Source organism: Prionailurus viverrinus, chromosome C2 (genome assembly GCF_022837055.1).
Source record: "Prionailurus viverrinus isolate Anna chromosome C2, UM_Priviv_1.0, whole genome shotgun sequence".
NCBI lineage: Eukaryota > Metazoa > Chordata > Mammalia > Carnivora > Felidae > Prionailurus > Prionailurus viverrinus.
The window spans coordinates 30,256,063-30,274,586 of NC_062569.1; the positions used below are offsets into that span (position 1 = coordinate 30,256,063).

The 18,524-nt window shown below is 42.4% G+C and overlaps 1 protein-coding gene and 1 long non-coding RNA gene across 4 annotated transcripts in view; one reads left to right on the forward strand and one right to left on the reverse strand.

Annotated features, from left to right (window-relative positions):
- Positions 1–14,432, reverse strand: part of RYK (receptor like tyrosine kinase) — a 106,271-nt gene extending 91,839 nt beyond the window's left edge. For both annotated transcript variants that reach the window (XM_047875258.1, XM_047875257.1), the window contains exon 1: positions 14,204–14,432. In XM_047875258.1, coding sequence (XP_047731214.1) covers positions 14,204–14,432 — 229 coding nt within the window. The remainder of the gene's footprint in view (positions 1–14,203) is intronic.
- A 303-nt stretch (positions 14,433–14,735) lies between these two features.
- LOC125175300 (uncharacterized) overlaps positions 14,736–18,524 on the forward strand; it is a 103,638-nt gene continuing 99,849 nt past the window's right edge. For both annotated transcript variants that reach the window (XR_007155746.1, XR_007155745.1), the window contains exons 1-2: positions 14,736–15,065; positions 15,728–15,879. This is a non-coding gene — a long non-coding RNA (uncharacterized LOC125175300). The remainder of the gene's footprint in view (positions 15,066–15,727; positions 15,880–18,524) is intronic.

Genomic DNA, 18,524 nt, shown 5'->3' on the forward strand with positions numbered 1-18,524 from the left:
CTGCTTGGGATTCTCTCTCGCCTTCTCTGCTCCTTCTCTGCTCACACTCACACATGCTCTCTCTCTCTCTCTCTCTCAAAATAAGTAAACTTTTAAAAACTAAAAAGTAAAAAATAAAAAAAATCCATAAAAGAATTCTCCCAAAGATGTGACTTATGCCACATCTGCAGAGACAATAAAGGTACTTCACAAATCCTATCCAAGTATTAGTAAGTAACAAAAACAACCCATAATCTCCAGCATTATAACATAACATATGAAGCATGCCCTGCCATTGTGCTAGAATGTTCCAGTATCTGGCAAAAGATACTCTGGAAAATAACTTGTCATTGGTACATGCCCTATTTAAATAAGAAAACAACCTGACCAGTTCAAACATGGATTGCAGGTACATCTCTATAATAGAGATGGAGTAAGTTACTGTTTGATTTGGTCACCATTTAACTTCTTTCATAGCCAACTCCCAATAGGAGTATGATCTCTGATCTCAGTCAGCCATGGAGGCCGTTAGTAACTTAGAGCTGGCTGTTATGTCCAGTGGCTCAAAGCACAATGGAGAACTCACAAATATCCCTTTCCCTGCCAGCAACTTGCATTGCAAAGTACTAACTTGAAATCCAGTTCCAAAACTATGTGAATTCTCTTCTTAGCCAAGTCATTCAGCTCTCTGCTAAAAGTCCCATGAAGGCAGGGATATTTATGTTTTACTCACCAAAACATCTAGGCCCCTAAAATAAGGCCTAGTAAACAATGAATAAATAACTGTTTGGAGAGTTGAAAGTGTTGCTACTAAAGGCAATCAATCAACCAGATGATATCTAAGTGACCTCTTTTCCAAACATTCTATCATTTTGGTTTTCCTTCCAAAACATGCAAATCCCTCACCAACAACTAAACTAAACAGTTTTGAGGATTACATAGCATTTTCATATACATTATAGTAACTGTGGTAACAGACATCCTGTTGTAGTTGAAAAGTATCTCATCTTATATATGAAAACCAACACTCAGAAACAGGAATTAAACACCTGTATCTTAAGATGGAATTTAAACTTAAATATGAAGATTTCAAATTTAGTATTGTCCCACACCACATTATCTACTATATTCCCACATGTGCTTGGATTTTTGTTTTCAAATTTTTATTTAACGTTTATTTATTTTTGGGACAGAGAGAGACAGAGCATGAACGGGGGAGGGGCAGAGAGAGAGAGACACAGAATCGGAAACAGGCTCCAGGCTCTGGGCCATCAGCCCAGAGCCTGACGCGGGGCTCGAACTCACGGACCGCGAGATCGTGACCTGGCTGAAGTCGGACGCTCAACCGACTGCGCCACCCAGGCACCCCTCAAATTTTTATTTAAATTCTAGTTAGTTAACATATAGTGTAATATTGGTTTCTAGAGTAGAATTTAGTGATTCATCACTTACATATAACACTCAGTGCTCATCATAACAAGTGGCCTCCTTAATGCCCATCACCCATTTAGCCCATCCCCCACCCCAGCCCTCCATCAACCCTGTTTGTTCTCTATTGTTAAGAATCTCATGGTTTACTTCCCTCTCTTTTTTTTCCTTCCCATATGTTCACCTGTTTTGTTTATTAAATTCCATATGAGTGAAAGCATATGGTATTTGTCTTTCTCTGACTGACTTATTTCGTTTAGAATACACTCTAGTTCCATTCACGTTGTTGCAAATAGCAAGGTTTCATTCTTTTCGATGGATGAGTAACATTCCATTGTATATATATACCACATCTTCTTTATTCATTCATCAGTCAATGGACACTTTGGCTCTTCCCAATGTTTAGCTATTGTTGATAATGCTGCTATAAACATCAGGGTCCATGTACCCCTTCAAATCTGTATTTTTGCATCCTTTGGGTAAATACCTAGTAGTGCAATTGCTAGGTCTGTAGGGTAGTTCTGTTTTTAACTTTTTGAGGAACCTCCATATTGTTTATTCCCAAATTTGTGTACATGTGCATGCACACATATACAAACCTTAAAATATTTTCCTTTAAGTTGGACTAAATTCTCTCCTTTGACAAATAGTTTAAGTTAGAAAAGATGCAAAAAATAATAATCCTTGGCAAGGCACCTGGTTGGCTCAGTTGATTAAACGACCAATTCTTGATTTCGGCTCAGGTCACGATCTCCACAGTTTGTGAGATCTAGCCCCGCGTCAGACTCTGCACTGACTGTGGAGCCTGCTTGAGATTCTCTCTCTCCCTCTCCCCTGCTCTGTCTCCAATAAACTAAAAAATAATCATCATCATCGTTGGCTATTTCCACTTCTAGACAAGATAGAATAATAGGATCAGACTAACTCTCTTGTCTGAGATAGCCAAGAACCATACAAAATATGAGAGTTCACAAAGACAAGGACAGCTAGAGCATGCAGGATGAAATAACAGAGAGGAGAAAGTTACACAGGAAACTTCCAAAATCTGCAGAGAGCTGCCCTCCAGTCTTCAGTTAAGTACTCATCAGAGGATGCATAAGGAAGTTGCATGAGAACAGAGAAAGGATAAAATGTACAATCTTACTTACATAGTAACTGGAATATCACCTACACCCACCAGCCAGACTGGAAAACCTCATGATTCACACAGGTCACTGGAGAAAGTACACAACAGAGTCTTTAACTCAGTAGTGGGGAATAATTAGCCTATACTGAGCATTGTTCCTGTCCTATCTAACAAATCCTAAAAGCAAGATCTGGAGGATCAAACTGTTTCCAAGTACTTAACTGAGTCCAGAACAAAACCCAAGAATATTTATAGGAATACAAAAATACTCAGCACCCACCAGAGTAAAATTCCCAATGCCTCCCATCCAATCAAAAACTACTTGGCATGCAAAAACAAAACAAAACAAAAGCAAAATAAATAATTAAATAGATAGATGTTAGATAAACTAACTGAAACCAACCCAGAACCAGCAGAGATGTTAGAATTAGTAGAAAAAACATTTAAACAATTATTATAGCTGTACTTCATTGGTCAAAAGTTAAGAAATATGGAAGACATAAAAAGACCCAAATCAAATTTCTAGAAATAAAAACTACAATGCATGTGATTAAAAAATACACTGGACAGAACAGAAGCTTAAGCATTTCAGAAGAAAAGATGAGAAATCATATTTCCCAGCTTTTAACAACTGGAAAAGGCTTCTGCCAGAATCTCTCTCGAATACTTCACATCCTTCAACTGTAGTAGAGACCAACAGTCTGCGGAGAGACTGCCACATGTCAAGCCATGGGGTGGCCTTAGTGCAGTATATGGGAAAGACAGAATGTGATGGGTACAATGATACTGATTTGTTTGTACAGAATGTAGAGCTATGGAAGCCAAGATGGGATATACTTAATCCAGAGAGTAGGGTACAAGGAACAAAAACTTGAGAAAATTAGGCAACCTCAAAGAAAAAGTATTAACAACCAATTTATTTAAACTCCCATCCATAAACATAAGTCCAGTCCAACTCCCTTTTTGGATAATAACTCAGCAGACAATGGGAAATGATAAACAGAATGATGACCCCCATAAGGCACAAGATGGTGAATCTCCTCTAAAAAGAAGTCTGGTTTATTCATTCATTGAACTTTTACTGAACATCTACTACATGCCAGCTATTGTTTTAGGTGCTGGGGATATAGAGTGGAATGATATAAAAGGTCTTTAATCAAACAGAATTAACTTTTCTATAGAGGGAGACAAAAACGAGTATTAGATGCTTAAAATAGAACAGGATGATAAGAACAGAGTGGTACTTGGGGTCAAACGTAGGAAAGCAAGGCTGAGGCAGTGACTTTTTTTCTTTTGAGACACAGCTCACAAGCAGGTACAGGCACAGAGGGAGAGAGAGAATCTGAAGCTTAGCGTGGAGCCCCAATGATCCCACGACCCTGGGATCATGACCTGAGCCTAAATCAAGAGTCAGATGCTTAACTGAATAAGCCACCCAGGTGCCCCATAGGCAGTGACATTTTAAGTTGAGATCTGGAAGTCTCCAGCCTTGTGAAGATCTGGGGAAAGTATGTGAGGCAAAGCAACCATAAAAGGCAGACCCTAATGTGAGAAAGAGCTTAGCACCAGAGGAACTAAGAACTAAACACATGGGGGGAGAGGGGGATAAGAGAGGAAAGAGGTGGCAAGCAAGAGTCTTAATATAAACATTGACCTATAAATCAGAAAGATCTGAACAGCCTAGATGCTTGATATTTATGAATTGTTAATTTCTTGGGTGTGATAATGGTTATTATAAATTTTTAGATTCCCTATCTTTTAGAGATACATATTAAAATTTTTTTTATAAACTTATGTTTGAGGGGTGCCTGGGTCAGTTAAGTGTCTGACTCTTGGTTTCAGCTCAGGTCATGATCTCACAGTTCATGGGTTCAAGCCTTATATCTTGGGATTCTCTCTCACTCCCACTCTCTCTACTCCTCCCTTGCTTGCTCTCTCTCTCTCAAAATAAAAAAAATAAACTTAAAAAAAATTAATGTTTGAGTTTCCTTCAAATAATCCAAGTGGGGAATCAGGGAAGTAAGAGCAAAGGTGTAGACTGGGGAGTGGAGTGGTATATACCCAAAAAAACTGGCCATGAGTTGATAACTGTTGAAGCTGGATGATGGGTACACAGAGGTTTGTTATACTAGTGTACTTCTGAATGTCTGAACTTTTCCATAATAAATACATTTTTAAAAGCAAATTGATTTAAAATAAATTGGAATTTTGAGGGTGATAAAACTATTATATACAATACTTTGGTGGATACATGATACTATGCATTTGTCAAAACCATATAACTACAATAAAGTGAACTTTAACGCATGCAAATTAAAAAAAAAATCATGTAGGAGGTCAAGGAATACCAGGGTGAAATACAGAATATAATATGACCCTTTCCAGAACCAGCTTTTGTGGGACCCAAATGCATCCATAAGCTTTCATCTATAAAGTACAAAGCCCCAAGGTCTAAGTCAGCACAGTATGCAAAATTTAATATAGTTGGGTATCCATCCCTTTGTCTAGGGAAAGGGCTGAAGACTTTCACAAAATAAGGCTGAGAATCCCTGATATTTCTTTCGCCAGCAACTTCTACGTGAAAACTGAATTACTATTGCTTGTAAACTTAATGGTAATATCTCACTGTCGTTTGCTTTCCTTGCAAGGAGATTACTACACAGCCATTACCATAAGCAAATAATAAATACCACCAGTAAATTTTACAACTCTGAAAGAAAGTTGGGACAGGTATCCCTCCTCCCCCCAAAAAAGGAAAGGTGGTCACCGTTTTACAATACCATATTTCATTTCATGCAAAGTGTACCATTATTTTTTTGTGGCACTAAGAAAGAAATAGAACTGTCAATTAACTGAATACTTACCATTGAGTATGAAATGGTTACAATTTCAGAGATGCCCAAAATGGGAAAACTGTACATCATATAATGAATGAAACATGGCATTCAAAAAGTTCATGAGTTGGGCCCCATCTCAGATCTCCTAAACAAATTGCTCAGGATAGGTCTAGGAATTCATATTTTGTTTGAGTTTCTCAGATGATTCTGGTTAGATAAACACTAAGTAAACTGCTAGCCTTCAGAGGCAGCACAGAAAGAAAGCATGCACTCTGGAGTCACATAGCCCCAGACATCTCTGTGACCTCCAGCAAATTCTGTAATTTCCCAGAGCCTCAGCTTTATCTATTCAAAAAAAATGTCAATGCCACCACCTACTTTGTATGACTGACTAAAGGAGAACACATGTGAAGTACTTGGTTCACATGTGAACAAAAGGTATAGCAAGAGGTATACTAAAACACACATATTTATAGAAGAATATATTTATTTATAAACAAGACATAACATTTATTTTATGAACAAACATGGGACCTAGAAACTACTTTTAAGAAATATTCTTGGGAATGCAAGCTGGTGCAGCCACTCTGGAAAACATTATGGAGGTTCCTCAAAAAACTAAAAATAGAACTCCCTATGACCCAGCAATTGCACTACTAGGCATTTATCCATGAGATACAGATGTGCTGTTTCGAAGGGACACATGCACCCCCATGTTTATAGCAGCACTATCAACAATAGCCAAAGTATGGAAAGAGCCTAAATGTCCATCGATGGATGAATGGATAAAGAAAATGTGGTATATAAATACAATGGAGTATCACTCGGCAATCAAAAAGAATGAAATCTTGCCATTTGCAACTACATGGATGGAACTGGAGGGTATTATGCTAAGTGAAATTAGTCAGAGAAAGACAAAAATCATATGACTTCACTCATGTGAGGACTTTAAGCGACAAAAGGGATGAACATAAGGGAAGGGAAACAAAAATAATATAAAAACAGGGAAGGGGGCAAAACAGAAGAGACTCATAAATATGGAGAACAAACTGAGGGTTACTGGAGGGGTTGTGGGAGGGGGGGATGGGCTAAATGGGTAAGGGGCATTAAGGAACCTACTCCTGAAATCATGGTTTCACTATATGCTAACTAATTTGGATATAAATTTTAAAAAATAAAAAATAAAATAAAATTTAAAAAAGAGGAAATATTCTACCACTCAGCAGTATCACTTGCTGGGCACAATACAAAGAATCATTCACTAAGTATATATTATGTAACTCAGCAATATACACACACATTTGTTTTGGCACATCAGATTTTAAGGGGTCCCACAATAAATCAAAGTTGTTTAATAACATTCTGATCAGAAAATATTGTACTTGATTTGCATCAACAAGGGTAACACAATAAAAGCATACGTTTTTAAGTGTAATTCAATTTCAGAGTAGCCAAAGGCTCTATTTCATGTCCAAGTTTTTGTTTTGTTTTGTTTTGTTTTAGTATGTATAACTGGCAAGTTTTGTCACAACACTGGCATAAGTGCATTAAAACCACAAAAGTAATGCTATGGAATTTCTCAATTCAGGGTGCTCAAAGAAATACCCATGTTTCATTTGTTTCTAAAGTGACCCTTAAAATCCAAACAGTATTTTAGGCAGCACCTCCAAAATTGAGTAGTCAACTCAGGATGTGACTCACAGGGGGCAGGTTTAGCCATAATTGGATAGAGTTCTCCCACATGTGTAGCATGAAGAAGGGGGGGGGAAACTCAAAACCCACAATTGCACAATGTCTCAGCCTAACTCTCCCAATGAAGAACACATGGACTCAAATTAATGCTGCATCGATGCCACCAACCACACCCAAAACACCCAGGTCTAAGAGTTTGCTTCAGGGTGCTAACTCAACTCCAATAACAATCACCCACACCTCCTCAGGTCATGCCAGACCCATCGGTAGGGAGGACACCCTCACTGCCCTCCCTGACCAAGCACTTGGCCTAAGGTTTAAGAGGAAAGAGAGGTGCTGGGAGGAGTGTTGGAACTCATGGCTCATCTCATTTTTCTTTCCATCAACCACCTCCCAAAAGAGAAGAGTCCCTCAGTTCAGCACCCCAATTCTGAAACCTTAGCGTCCTCTGTGACTCCTCTCTTTTCTTTAGCCCTCAGGTCTCTCCCCACTACGTGGTTTTCCAAACTCCCTGCAAATTCCTCACCAATCTATCCCACTCCTTCAACTGCCCTAGTTGATCCCTCTTATCACCACAAGGCTGACTCTGTCCCATTTCCCAGATCCAGCTTATCTGTCTCCAAGCCCCTTTTCACTGGAGCCAGTCATCTTTTCTGCAACCCAGTCCTGTTTGTGCACTCTCCTTTCCTAAATTCAGCAGCTCCTCATTACCTACAATATAAAATTCAAATTCCTAATCCAATCTTAACCTAATTCCCAGCTTTATATTCTCCCTGGCTTTGCCAATTTTTCTCATTTTAGCCATATTAGATTTTTCCTACTTCCTGATTTCACACCCATCTACTTCTATACATCTATAGCTTTTTCAAGCTATCTTCTCTACCCGGCTTGAACTGCTCCTCTTTTCTGCCTATCAAACCCATCCTGAAGATGAATTTCAAATGCCTCAGTTCCTGGAACACTTTCCCTAAACTCTCTAAGCCTCTCTCCTCTTCCCCTTCTAAAGTCAAAAGTAATCACTCCTACAATATAAAAGTACCCACTCCTCCAATAAAAGTAATCACTTCTTACTTATGTCAATCAGTAGTATAACTCTTATCTCAGTGTTATAGTTATCAATATAAAAGTCTCCCCTACAAAATTCCCAATTCTTCAAGAAAAGGAATTTAGTAATTCTGAATTGCTATTTTCTCCCTCAATATATGGTACTTGGTTGAGCTTCAAAAATTTTGACTGGACTGATTTGGAGAGCACTGATCTCATCTTGTATTAAACTGATTTTAAATAAGATATGAACAATGCTTAATTCTTTCAAAGGGTATTTATTGAAAAGAAAAGCAAGTTACCCAAACTGAATTTCTAATTGGTGAAAGGCAGAATCTATTCTTAGAAGACCCCTGACCCTTACAAATCCCTATCACTACCATGACTGCTGCCATAACCAGTTTATACCATACTGCTTACCCCTCAGCATTTTATTCCCAAACCCTTAGCACTGCCCCAGTCACATGCCAGTTTCACAAGTCCTGGATTTCCAGGGAACTGAGTACTATTAGAATTATCAATTAGAGAGAGAACATGGGAGGATGCAGATAATAGTCAAGACCACAAACATGTGGCAGCAGGCTTTCAGATTCTACTTCTTGGGTATTTTTGGTTAATCACTGCTCCTCCAGAGCTCACAAGGAGGCAAGATGGATTCTGGATTCAGGCATGACTAAGTCAAGACCTGACCCTCTACCAAAGGGTCCCAAATCAAAGTCCTCAACAGTAAAAATGGGGAAATGGACATGGCAGCCTGTTAAGAAGAGTGAATGAGAGCAATGAAACTAGGCCTGAGGAAACAGGGATGCCACCACATGGAGAGTAAAACCTCCTGAGGCTTTTGGAGTCTCTGTACACGTAGACTTCCATCAGGACTGTCTGCCTTACAATCAAGGAAGTGGGTTAGTTACATACTTCCGCCAAGCCTGTTTCCTCATCTATAAAATGGAAATAACAATATATATTTAAAACAGGAATTACCTTTGTGCCTGACAGAGGGAAAAGATTGCTACATGTCAGCAGCAATCTAAAAAGTGTCAACTACTAGTCTTCTAAATATTATTCCAAAAAAAAAAAAAAAAAAAGAAAGAAAGGAAAAAAAAAACAAACCCTGTTATACATCAACAGCTCTTCAATAGTCAAAGCCCAATCCTGGGGCACCTAGGTAGCTCAGTTGGTTAAGCGTCCGACTTTGGCTCAGGTCATGATCTCGTGGCCCGTGAGTTCAAGCCCCGCATCAGGCTCTGTGCTGACAGCTCAGAGCATGGAGCCTGTTTCAGATTCTGTGTCTCCCTCTCTCTCTGACCCTCCCCCATTCATGCTCTGTCTCCCTCGGTGTCAAAAATGAATAAACGTTAGAAAAAAACATTAAAAAAAAGCCCAATCCTGTCATTTACATATTGTGAAATGACCACTCACCTTTATCCCCATTTCTTCCCCAACTCCCTGAAAGGAAACTAATGAAATCACAAAGACATTAAACCACAAAGACAAACACAAAGGGGAAAAAGACAACAACACATCATAAATTTCAACAAACTTCTTCAGGAGGGGAGCCAGGTGAAGAAGTGGTCACTGCTCCTCAGGACCCCTCAGGCACCAAAGGCCAGCCTGAGGCTCAGGCTTGACAAAGAGGAGCTTCTATAAGGGGTGGGCTCCCAGATCCAGCAGGAGACCTTAAGTTTTTTCTGAAGAAACTGAACCACAGAGGCAGAAGAACAATAAAGAGAAGTCCAAATCTATACCGGGAATGGTGGCACCCTCCATCCCTCCTTAAACAGATAACCCAAACCCGGACAATCAGTGTATTGCCAAACACACCAGAGGCAGGCTATTGGAGATACCTTCTCTGCAGACACTAGTCCCAAGGGGGATGTGAAGGTACTGTTATGTGAGGTAGATGCCCCATAAAAAGTCTACCTGTACTCCAAGGGAAGTCATGAGACCACCAGCACACACACTCTCTCTCCTGATCAACTTTCCAGCATCTCACTCTTAATTGTAGACAGCCAAGGACCACCAGATGTTTGTGATGTAAACAAACATAAAAAGAAATGAATAAGCACACTGGAGGAAGCAGAAGAAATATTAAAAACATATTAAACATATAGAAAAAATGAAAATCAAATAGACACATACCTCAAAGATAAAATATCCATAAAATAAGAATAAAATGGAAACAGAAAATGAAATTAAATGGAAATGAAACCAGAGAACAAAAACCTTCTGAAATTTAAAAACACTACCATTAAAATTTTTTAAATAAAAGCCTATAAAATTGAGAAGATCCCCTTGCTACTGTCCACATCCAAATACAAAGATGTAAGTAACAGACAACATAGAAGTATCTGAAGATCAATTCCAGGATATTCAATAATCAGACCAACACGTGTCTCAAAAAGAAAAAACAAAAAATAAAGGGTAGGAAATTATCAAAGTAATAGACATTCTCGAAAACTGAAAAAATATGAGTCTATAGGCCAAAGGGCCTATAAAATAAAATAGACAACAGGTGAGAAGAAGGACCCACACAAAAACTTACAAAATTTCAGAATGCTGGAGAAAAAGATGCTTACCTTCAATTAAAAAAAAAAAAAAAAAAAAGGAAAGAAAGAAAAGAAAACAAAGAAAAATAAAAGGAATCAGATGGCTCTGGATTTTTCATCAGAAACCGTTAAAGCCAGGGGCACCTGGGTGGCTCAGCTGGTCCACTTCGGCTCAGGTCGTGAGTTCAAGCCTCACATCGGGCTCCACACTGACAGTGACAGCCTGCTTGGGATTCTCTTTCCCTCTCTCTCTGCCCCTTTGCTGCTCACTCTTGCTCTTGCTCCCTCAAAATAAATAATAAACTTAAAAAAAAAAAAAAAAAAAACCTTTATAAAGCCAGAAACTGTGAAAATGTCATCAAAATTATGGGAAAAAATATTTTCAGCCTACTATTCTAAATTTAGCCTAATCATCTATAAAGCATCTATAAATCATCTAGAAAGTATCTAGTGTGGACACCTTCAGACATGCAAGGCCTCAAATAATTTACCTACCATGGAAGCCACTGAGGGTACCCTTTAGCAAATGAGGCAAACCAAGAAAAAGAAAACAAGTGATCCAGGAAACAGGCTCCAAGGCAGAAGAGAAGGGAACAGAAATCACAGAAAAAAATAATACTACTGTCCAGACTGGAGCAAGAGAATGGAAGGCTCCTGAGCAAGGGAGTCTCTAAGAGGAAACCAAGTGGAACTGAGGGATGATTTGTGCTACCTGGAAAAAATATCAAAAGGCACTGAACATATTTCTTGGTGTTTGAGGAATGTAGCCATAGATACACGAAAAACTAATCAAAAACTTGATGGCAATTATTTGCTCCAGGGGAAAAAAAAAAACAGAAAAACCCCCACATAATCTGGCATCACTATTTAACTCAGAAGTGAGCAATAAATTTTTATACAATAATGTAATTTCTGATGGTTGGTTTTACTAAAAATTGTTATGTAGCTATATTGAGGGACTGAGAGAGAACAGGGCAAATGATCAATTATGATACTAGAAAGTCAAGTCCCTATTCTACATTAATTTCAAAATATGAAAGTAAAAACCAGGAAAATAAATGAACAGAACTATAACTGGTACGAGATGGTGGCTTCCACTATAAAATAGGACGTGGAGGATAAAGAGGCTAAGGGTAGAACGCTGTTGTTTTATGTTAAGCCTTTTAGCACTATTTGATTTTTTAACTGTGTGCATATATTAATTGGATTAAAACAACAACCTATTCTCATATCAAGGGCAATTAGTTCAATTTATAAAGCTGTCATTATCAACTTCACTTACAAGTTTTTTATTTGGAATTCCAAACTCATTGTCTTAGATATATTACAAAATGATGGTTAGTTTCCCAAGTCAGCGTTCAGAGGCATTTAACCCATCATGATACAAAAATATGGTACAAACTATTATTTCAAGTAGTCTTAAACACTGTAAGAGTTTCTGTGAGAAACTGCAGTCTGAGAACTCAATATGCCTCGTACAGATCTGAACCCTACCCACTTGTTCTTCTGCCCCCAGGAGCAGCCAAGGAATACTTTAAAGGTAGAATGGATGAGGGAGATGGACATGGATCTGGCAAGAAGGAGAGTCAGACTCCCGGTAACAAGTCCACTCTATTTGCATTAAAGAAAATACTACTGGAGGTCCCTCGTGCCCCAGAGGTTGGTCAGTGAGGCAATCTTCCCTCCCCTCCTCCCCACAGCCCATTCCTGGGCAGAACCTGGATGCTCATCAGTCGGGTGACAAATACATACACATCATTTCAAGTATTAATTAGCAATGATTTCTTTTCCACCATGCCATAATAAAACCTCTATACAAACAATATCTTCATTACCCTTAATAAAACTTTGTGGCTTATGTCAACATTATGTTTAATTTTTTTTAATGATTATAAATTGTGTGACCTTGAGAAAGTTACTTAAAGCCTCACTTTTCTCAACTCTAAAATGGAAATAATGGTGTCTACTTAACTGGGTCATAAGAAAATTAGAGGAAATGATGTGTATAAAACATAAAGGGGCAGGTAAATGGCAGGCACTCAATCAATGTTAGCCTCTGGTTGTTCCCTGTCCCTCATCCCCACCTGGCTGGTTTCTAACACGTATTCTTATATATAAACAAAGCCACAAATCATATGCAGTACATGCTTCTACCAAAAACAAAAACAGAAACCTTTAAAACCCATGCATAATGCATTAATTTTTAAAAATAATTATGTGATACGAGTCGATTTATAAGTATTTTTCCTAAATCTTAGTTTTATGTTCCAAGTACTAACCTAATTTGCAGTTTTAATTCATCTCAACTAAATTTAGCTTGTTCAACTAGACTAAAAAGAGGATTAAGAAGGGCAGGGCATTACAGAAACTCAGCATTCTTCTTTGATTAAAGACTACAAACCCATATATGTAACAACGTGTAAACAGACCGCTGCAAGCAATACCATTTCAACTTTGAGTCGACCTCAAGAAAGTCTTATAAACTTAAAAAGAAAAGAATAAAACTGACAGATAATGGATGATAAAAAAAAAAAATTCTCCTCCCCCCCATCACACAGACACACCACAAACTCGAGATTAAATGAAGAGGGGGGAAATGTTATTCTGTGCCGCAACACACAAAAGAAAGTCTAACACACAAAGAAATGTCTAGGTATCTGCAACTACCAAAGACTTCCCATTTGGGGCCATTTCTCTCAGACCTTCCTCTAAGGCTCATTTCCAGAATCCACAAAGTCTCAGCACAAGAACACCATTATTTTTCAAATCAATTCCCCAAACGACAAAGCTAATTACGTACAACAGAACAACCAACTGACCCAAAGCTAAGTTCTCCTTTCCCTACAAGGTATTCAAAGGAGGCCCTGAACAAACAGTCCACAGTCCAACACATCCAAGACAAGAACCAAAAAGATACTGGAGAAGTTAGCAGGTCTGCTACTGGAAGATTCGTTCACCATTTAAAATTATGCTTTTCGGTCACAAGATTTGGAGACTGCCACTAACGTGTAGTGCCCTTTCTCCCTTCCCCCCCACCGGCCTCATTTAAAAAAAAAAAAAAAAAGTATGGTAACAAGAAAGTAAGAGCACAGTATTGTGGTCGTCAAAACCACAGGCAAGAATGTGCAGGTTTGGTCTAAATAAACGTGGACTCGAGGTATCCAAAATCCAGGGCCCTAGAATGACACGCATCAGGAATGGTCAAAGAAACTTGGTGCGGCAGGGAAGAAAAGTTAGGGCGCTTGACTGCGGAATAGGGCCAAAGGCTGAAGGGGCTGTGAGGAGGACGGAACGGGGTGGATCCCAGGTCTTTCGCGGCGGGGCAGCGAGGGCGAAGGGGGTAGGCCGGAAGGCTGACCTGGGGCGGGGGCCGGGCAGGGACCACACCTCCCGGCCAGCGAGGCAGGCAAAGGCCAAGGCCCGGGGACGACCCCGAGTACTGGGACGTGACCCGCTCGCGGTCCCCGGCCCGCGGACTGGGCCGCAGGCAGCCGGAAGCAGCCGGGGTCGGGCCCGACCTGCCCACCCCGGAGCAGGCGGCCCCTACTCACCAATGAGCCGGCGCACCTCGTCCTCGCTCAGGTAGAGGCTCACACTGGGCCCCGCGGCCGCCGGCGACAGCGCAGGAGGCCGCGGGGCCGGGGCGGCGGCGGCGCCGGGCGCGGGTAGCAGCGGCAGCAGCGCGAACAGGAGCAGCAGCGGCGGCGGCGGGGCCCTCAGGCCGCGGGTCCCAGGGAGGCGGCCCCGGCCCCGCGGCCCCGATCGCGCCGTCCCGCGCATGGCCGCCGCCGCCGCCGCCGCCGCCGCCGCGGAGGAGCTTTGGCTTCCCGCCGCGCCGCCACCACCCACCCCCGGCTCCGAGCCCCTCACAGCCCCGAGCCGGGGGCGGTCGCCCAGCTCATCGCGCCGCCGGCCCGTGGCAGCCGGACGCCGCTTCAGACCGCCGGAGCGCGCCGCCGCCGCCGCCTCCTCGGCAGCATCGTCCACTGTGGAGGGCTGGCCGCGGAGGCGCGCCCGTGCGCGCCGCCGCCGCCCCCCGAGAGCGCGTACGCACGCACACTCCGCTCAGTGCTGGCCGCGGCCGGGCTGGGAGCGCTTTGATTTTCAAGTGCTGCCGCGGGCTCGGGGCATTCTGGGCACCCTCTGAAAGGAGCCTATCCCCACCTTACGTTGTCACCAGCCTGAGGTTTCCTTGCCTGTTGTCTGTAACACCCCCGCTTCCCCATTCCGCCCCGACACAGAGTCCAGACAGGCAGGCAGGCAGGCCCCGGCCTCGTCTGCGGCTGAGTGGGGTCCCAGCTCCAGGGAAACGCTTGATGCTGCGGTCGCTCAGGTTTGCATTAAGAGAAACCTGCTTTTTCTTAATGAGAAAATGGAGAAAAATGGAAAGCACCTTTTATCCTACCATCGGAGGTAACATCAACATTTCTGTGTCAGTTTCCATGTATAAATATTATATGCTTTTATTCTCCAAAAAGATCCTGCTCAGCAAACTTTAGTAACCTTATTCTTAGACCTTACGAAGTTTTATTTTTCATGATCGTTGTGCGCCCCCGTTATCAACCCTATCTGGGGTTGTTAACCTGTGGTGCGCAGTAGTGTGTGTCTGTTTTTCTCTGCGTGTGCTTGAGCACACACAGAGAAGTGCTCTGTACGTTTCATCGTTTGTTCTAGCGAGACCCTGTCGCCCAAAGAGGTTAAGAATCGGGAATACGCCTCTGCTTTTCGAAAGGCAGCCTAAGCAACCCGTGCTCGGACCTCCAGGTCTCGGGGTGCATTTATGTGAGCACCTACCATCGTGCTCAAACTTGCTCCAAGTGCCCCCTCTCTCGGCTGAGAGTTCCAAGCGTCCTAGCCCGGCCGGGTCACCTCGCCCCTGCGGGCAGGTCCAAGCCCCGACCCCCGCCAGCTGCTCGAGGGGCAGGCGGCGTTTCTGAGCACAGTTGCTGCTCCTACAGAGAGGCCCTGGGAGGCGGCTATTTTTATCCTCTTGAGGGAAGCGGGGGCGGGGGAGGGCGAGGGGGTGTGTCTGATGAGGCGGGAAGTCCTGGAACTTCATTTCTCTCCTTCTGTAGGGAGAGCCGTGGATTACATTTAGAGATAAGCCAGCCTCGATTTGTCAAGCTTCAGCCCCCTGAGTTGTGCCTGTCATCCTACAGGACGAGGCAGAGAAGAGGGTGAGAGTTGAAGAAACGTGCTCCACCAGACAAGCATAAAAAACACAAAGGTGAGCAAAAATCCTTAGGTTGGAGCAGCCACTGCTACCTATTAGAGAATCAGGGCTCTGTCAAGAAGAGCTTGAGGCTGGAGATGTGCTGTGTGAACAGGGCTCTCAATTCAGAAAGGAGTCATTTTTTTTTTTTAAAGATGGCATATGCCCTGCATTTTTAAAAATAGTTCACAGTCCCTAAGTGAGGAAGCTCCTGTCTTCAAGGCAATCTCCTCTTAATCAGTGACTTCTTGAAGTAGTCTGTGCTGTAAACAGAGCAGGGCTTGTCAGTCAGGCCTGGCCCTGCTCTGGTTAATGGTGTAACCTCGGGAACATTAAACTCCCCAAGCTTCGGTTTCCTCATTCATAAAACAGGGGTGATAATGCCAGATTCACAGGGCTTTCACAGGATTTAATTGGAGATGTTGAGTAAAACACTGAGACCAACACTGGACTGGGTAAGTGTCACACCCATTATTACTGTTGTTATAATGAATCCCTTCCCTATAATGACCATTTCCTGAAGAGTTTAATCACCAGTTACCTCCAAACCCTTCAAACCAGAGATCCTCAAAAACTTCATTCAATGCAGCACCATGCCTAGCCCAGAGCTGAGTTCAGTGCATTTGTGCCAGACATCATGCTTGGCCTTGAGACACAGGGGTAAGCAGGTGCTTCCTTGAGGACGTATGATAAGCACATGTTCGTTGCACATTTTCATCAGTGCTGTGAAGAAAAAGTTGGTAGTTCTCAAAGTATGGTTCCCCAGACCAGCAGTACTATCTCACCTAGCAACTTGTAGAAATGTAAATTCTTTGGCCTTACCCCAGACTAATAAGTATCAACTTTGGAGGGAAGGAACACATAGAGAAGTGGTATAAACATGTCATTGTTTGCTCTAGAGCCCCTGTCCCCCAAAGAGCATCACAGGCCCTCCAGGTGATGCTGACCATTCTGTCAAGAAAACCTCAGCTCTACTACCTCTCCTTTGGACTGTTGTACTTGCTGCCTCACTGGCCTCCATGCTTTCTTTCCCCTTCCTCCTTTACCCCTTTAAGTCTGTTCTTAAATCAGCAGCCAAAACTATCCTATTATATGCAACCAGATCTTGTTGCTACTTGATTCTTAGACTGCTACTGGCTCTCGAATTCATCTGGAATAAAAGACAAAGTCCTTAGAAGCTATCAAGCCAGTTCTCCCTCCACCTTCCTCCTTCCCCTTCTGATATTGTGTCCTTCTACTCTTCCTTCCCACCCCCACTCACTTAGCTCCAGCCCCAATGGCTTCTTTGTTGTGCTTCCAATACACCAGACACAATCCTACCTTAGGGCCTTTGCACTGCTATTCCCTGTACCTAGAATGCTCTTCTTTCTGATATTCACGTGGCTTCATCTCTTACCTCCTCAAATTTACACTCAAATTTTTTTTTAATTTTTTTAATATTTATTTTATTTTTTTTTTTAATTTTTTTTTCAACGTTTATTTATTTTTGGGACAGAGAGAGACAGAGCATGAACGCGGGAGGGGCAAAGAGAGAGGGAGACACAGAATCGGAAACAGGCTCCAGGCTCTGAGCCATCAGCCCAGAGCCTGACGCGGGGCTCGAACTCACGGACCGCGAGATCGTGACCTGGCTGAAGTCGGACGCTCAACCAACTGCGCCACCCAGGCGCCCCTTTAATATTTATTTTAGAGACAGAGTGCGAGGAGGGGAGGGGCAGAGAGAGAGGGAGACACAGAATCTGAAACAGGCTCCAGGCTCTGAACCGTCGGCACAGAGCCCGACGTGGGGCTCAAACCCACAAACCACAAGATCATGACCTGAGGTGAAGTCAAACACTTAACCAACTGAACCACCCAAGCACCCCTATACTCAAATGTTGACCTCTAAATAAAATTAAAATTGTGACCTTCCCAACACTTTAACTCCTCAGAGAACAAACAAATTCCCACAAAATGATCCTCCCAAAAGCCCCATCCTATCCCTAGAGAAGGAATCATCCACCCCTCACCCTCACAATCCTCCACCAAGGTGTGGGTAGTCTTTTGAATTTTCCCAATAAGTCTCAGAGTGAAAATGCTGGGAATCCCTGACCTCAGCTTCCTGAGGTTTCTCTGTCTGGAGGAAATGAAAGCCGAAATCATCACCATACTCTACACACTGCCCTCTTTCTTGGTTTTGCTTGTCACCGTGGTTGACCTTACCCTGCTGCTCCAGGAGACAAATTTCAGAAAGCCTGGAAAATACTATCATCAGGGCTTGTTTTGCTGTTCCTAAAAAAGGCCAGCCATGGGCTTGAGATGCAGCAGGGTGGGTGGATGGGAGCCCTGGGCCAGCAGGAATGGGCACTACTGGGTGGGGCCTCCCAGATAATGGAAACGGCTGGGTGTTCATGTATGACCTGATGCTCCACTCGAGGATACATGCCTACACACAGAGCCTTGGAAACAACTCCTCACCCTGGCCTTGAGTTCACCCAGCTAGGGAAGGGCTCTAGAAAGGGGTGGCTCTAAGTTTTGGAAACATCCACTTTATTTGCAAGGAGCAGTTGGGAATGCTGCTCTGTGTACTGTAGAGCAGTTTGTTTGTTTGTTTGTTTAAATGTTTGTTTGTTTCTGAGAGAGAGAGAAGGAGGGACAGAGAGAGGGAGACAGAGGATCCG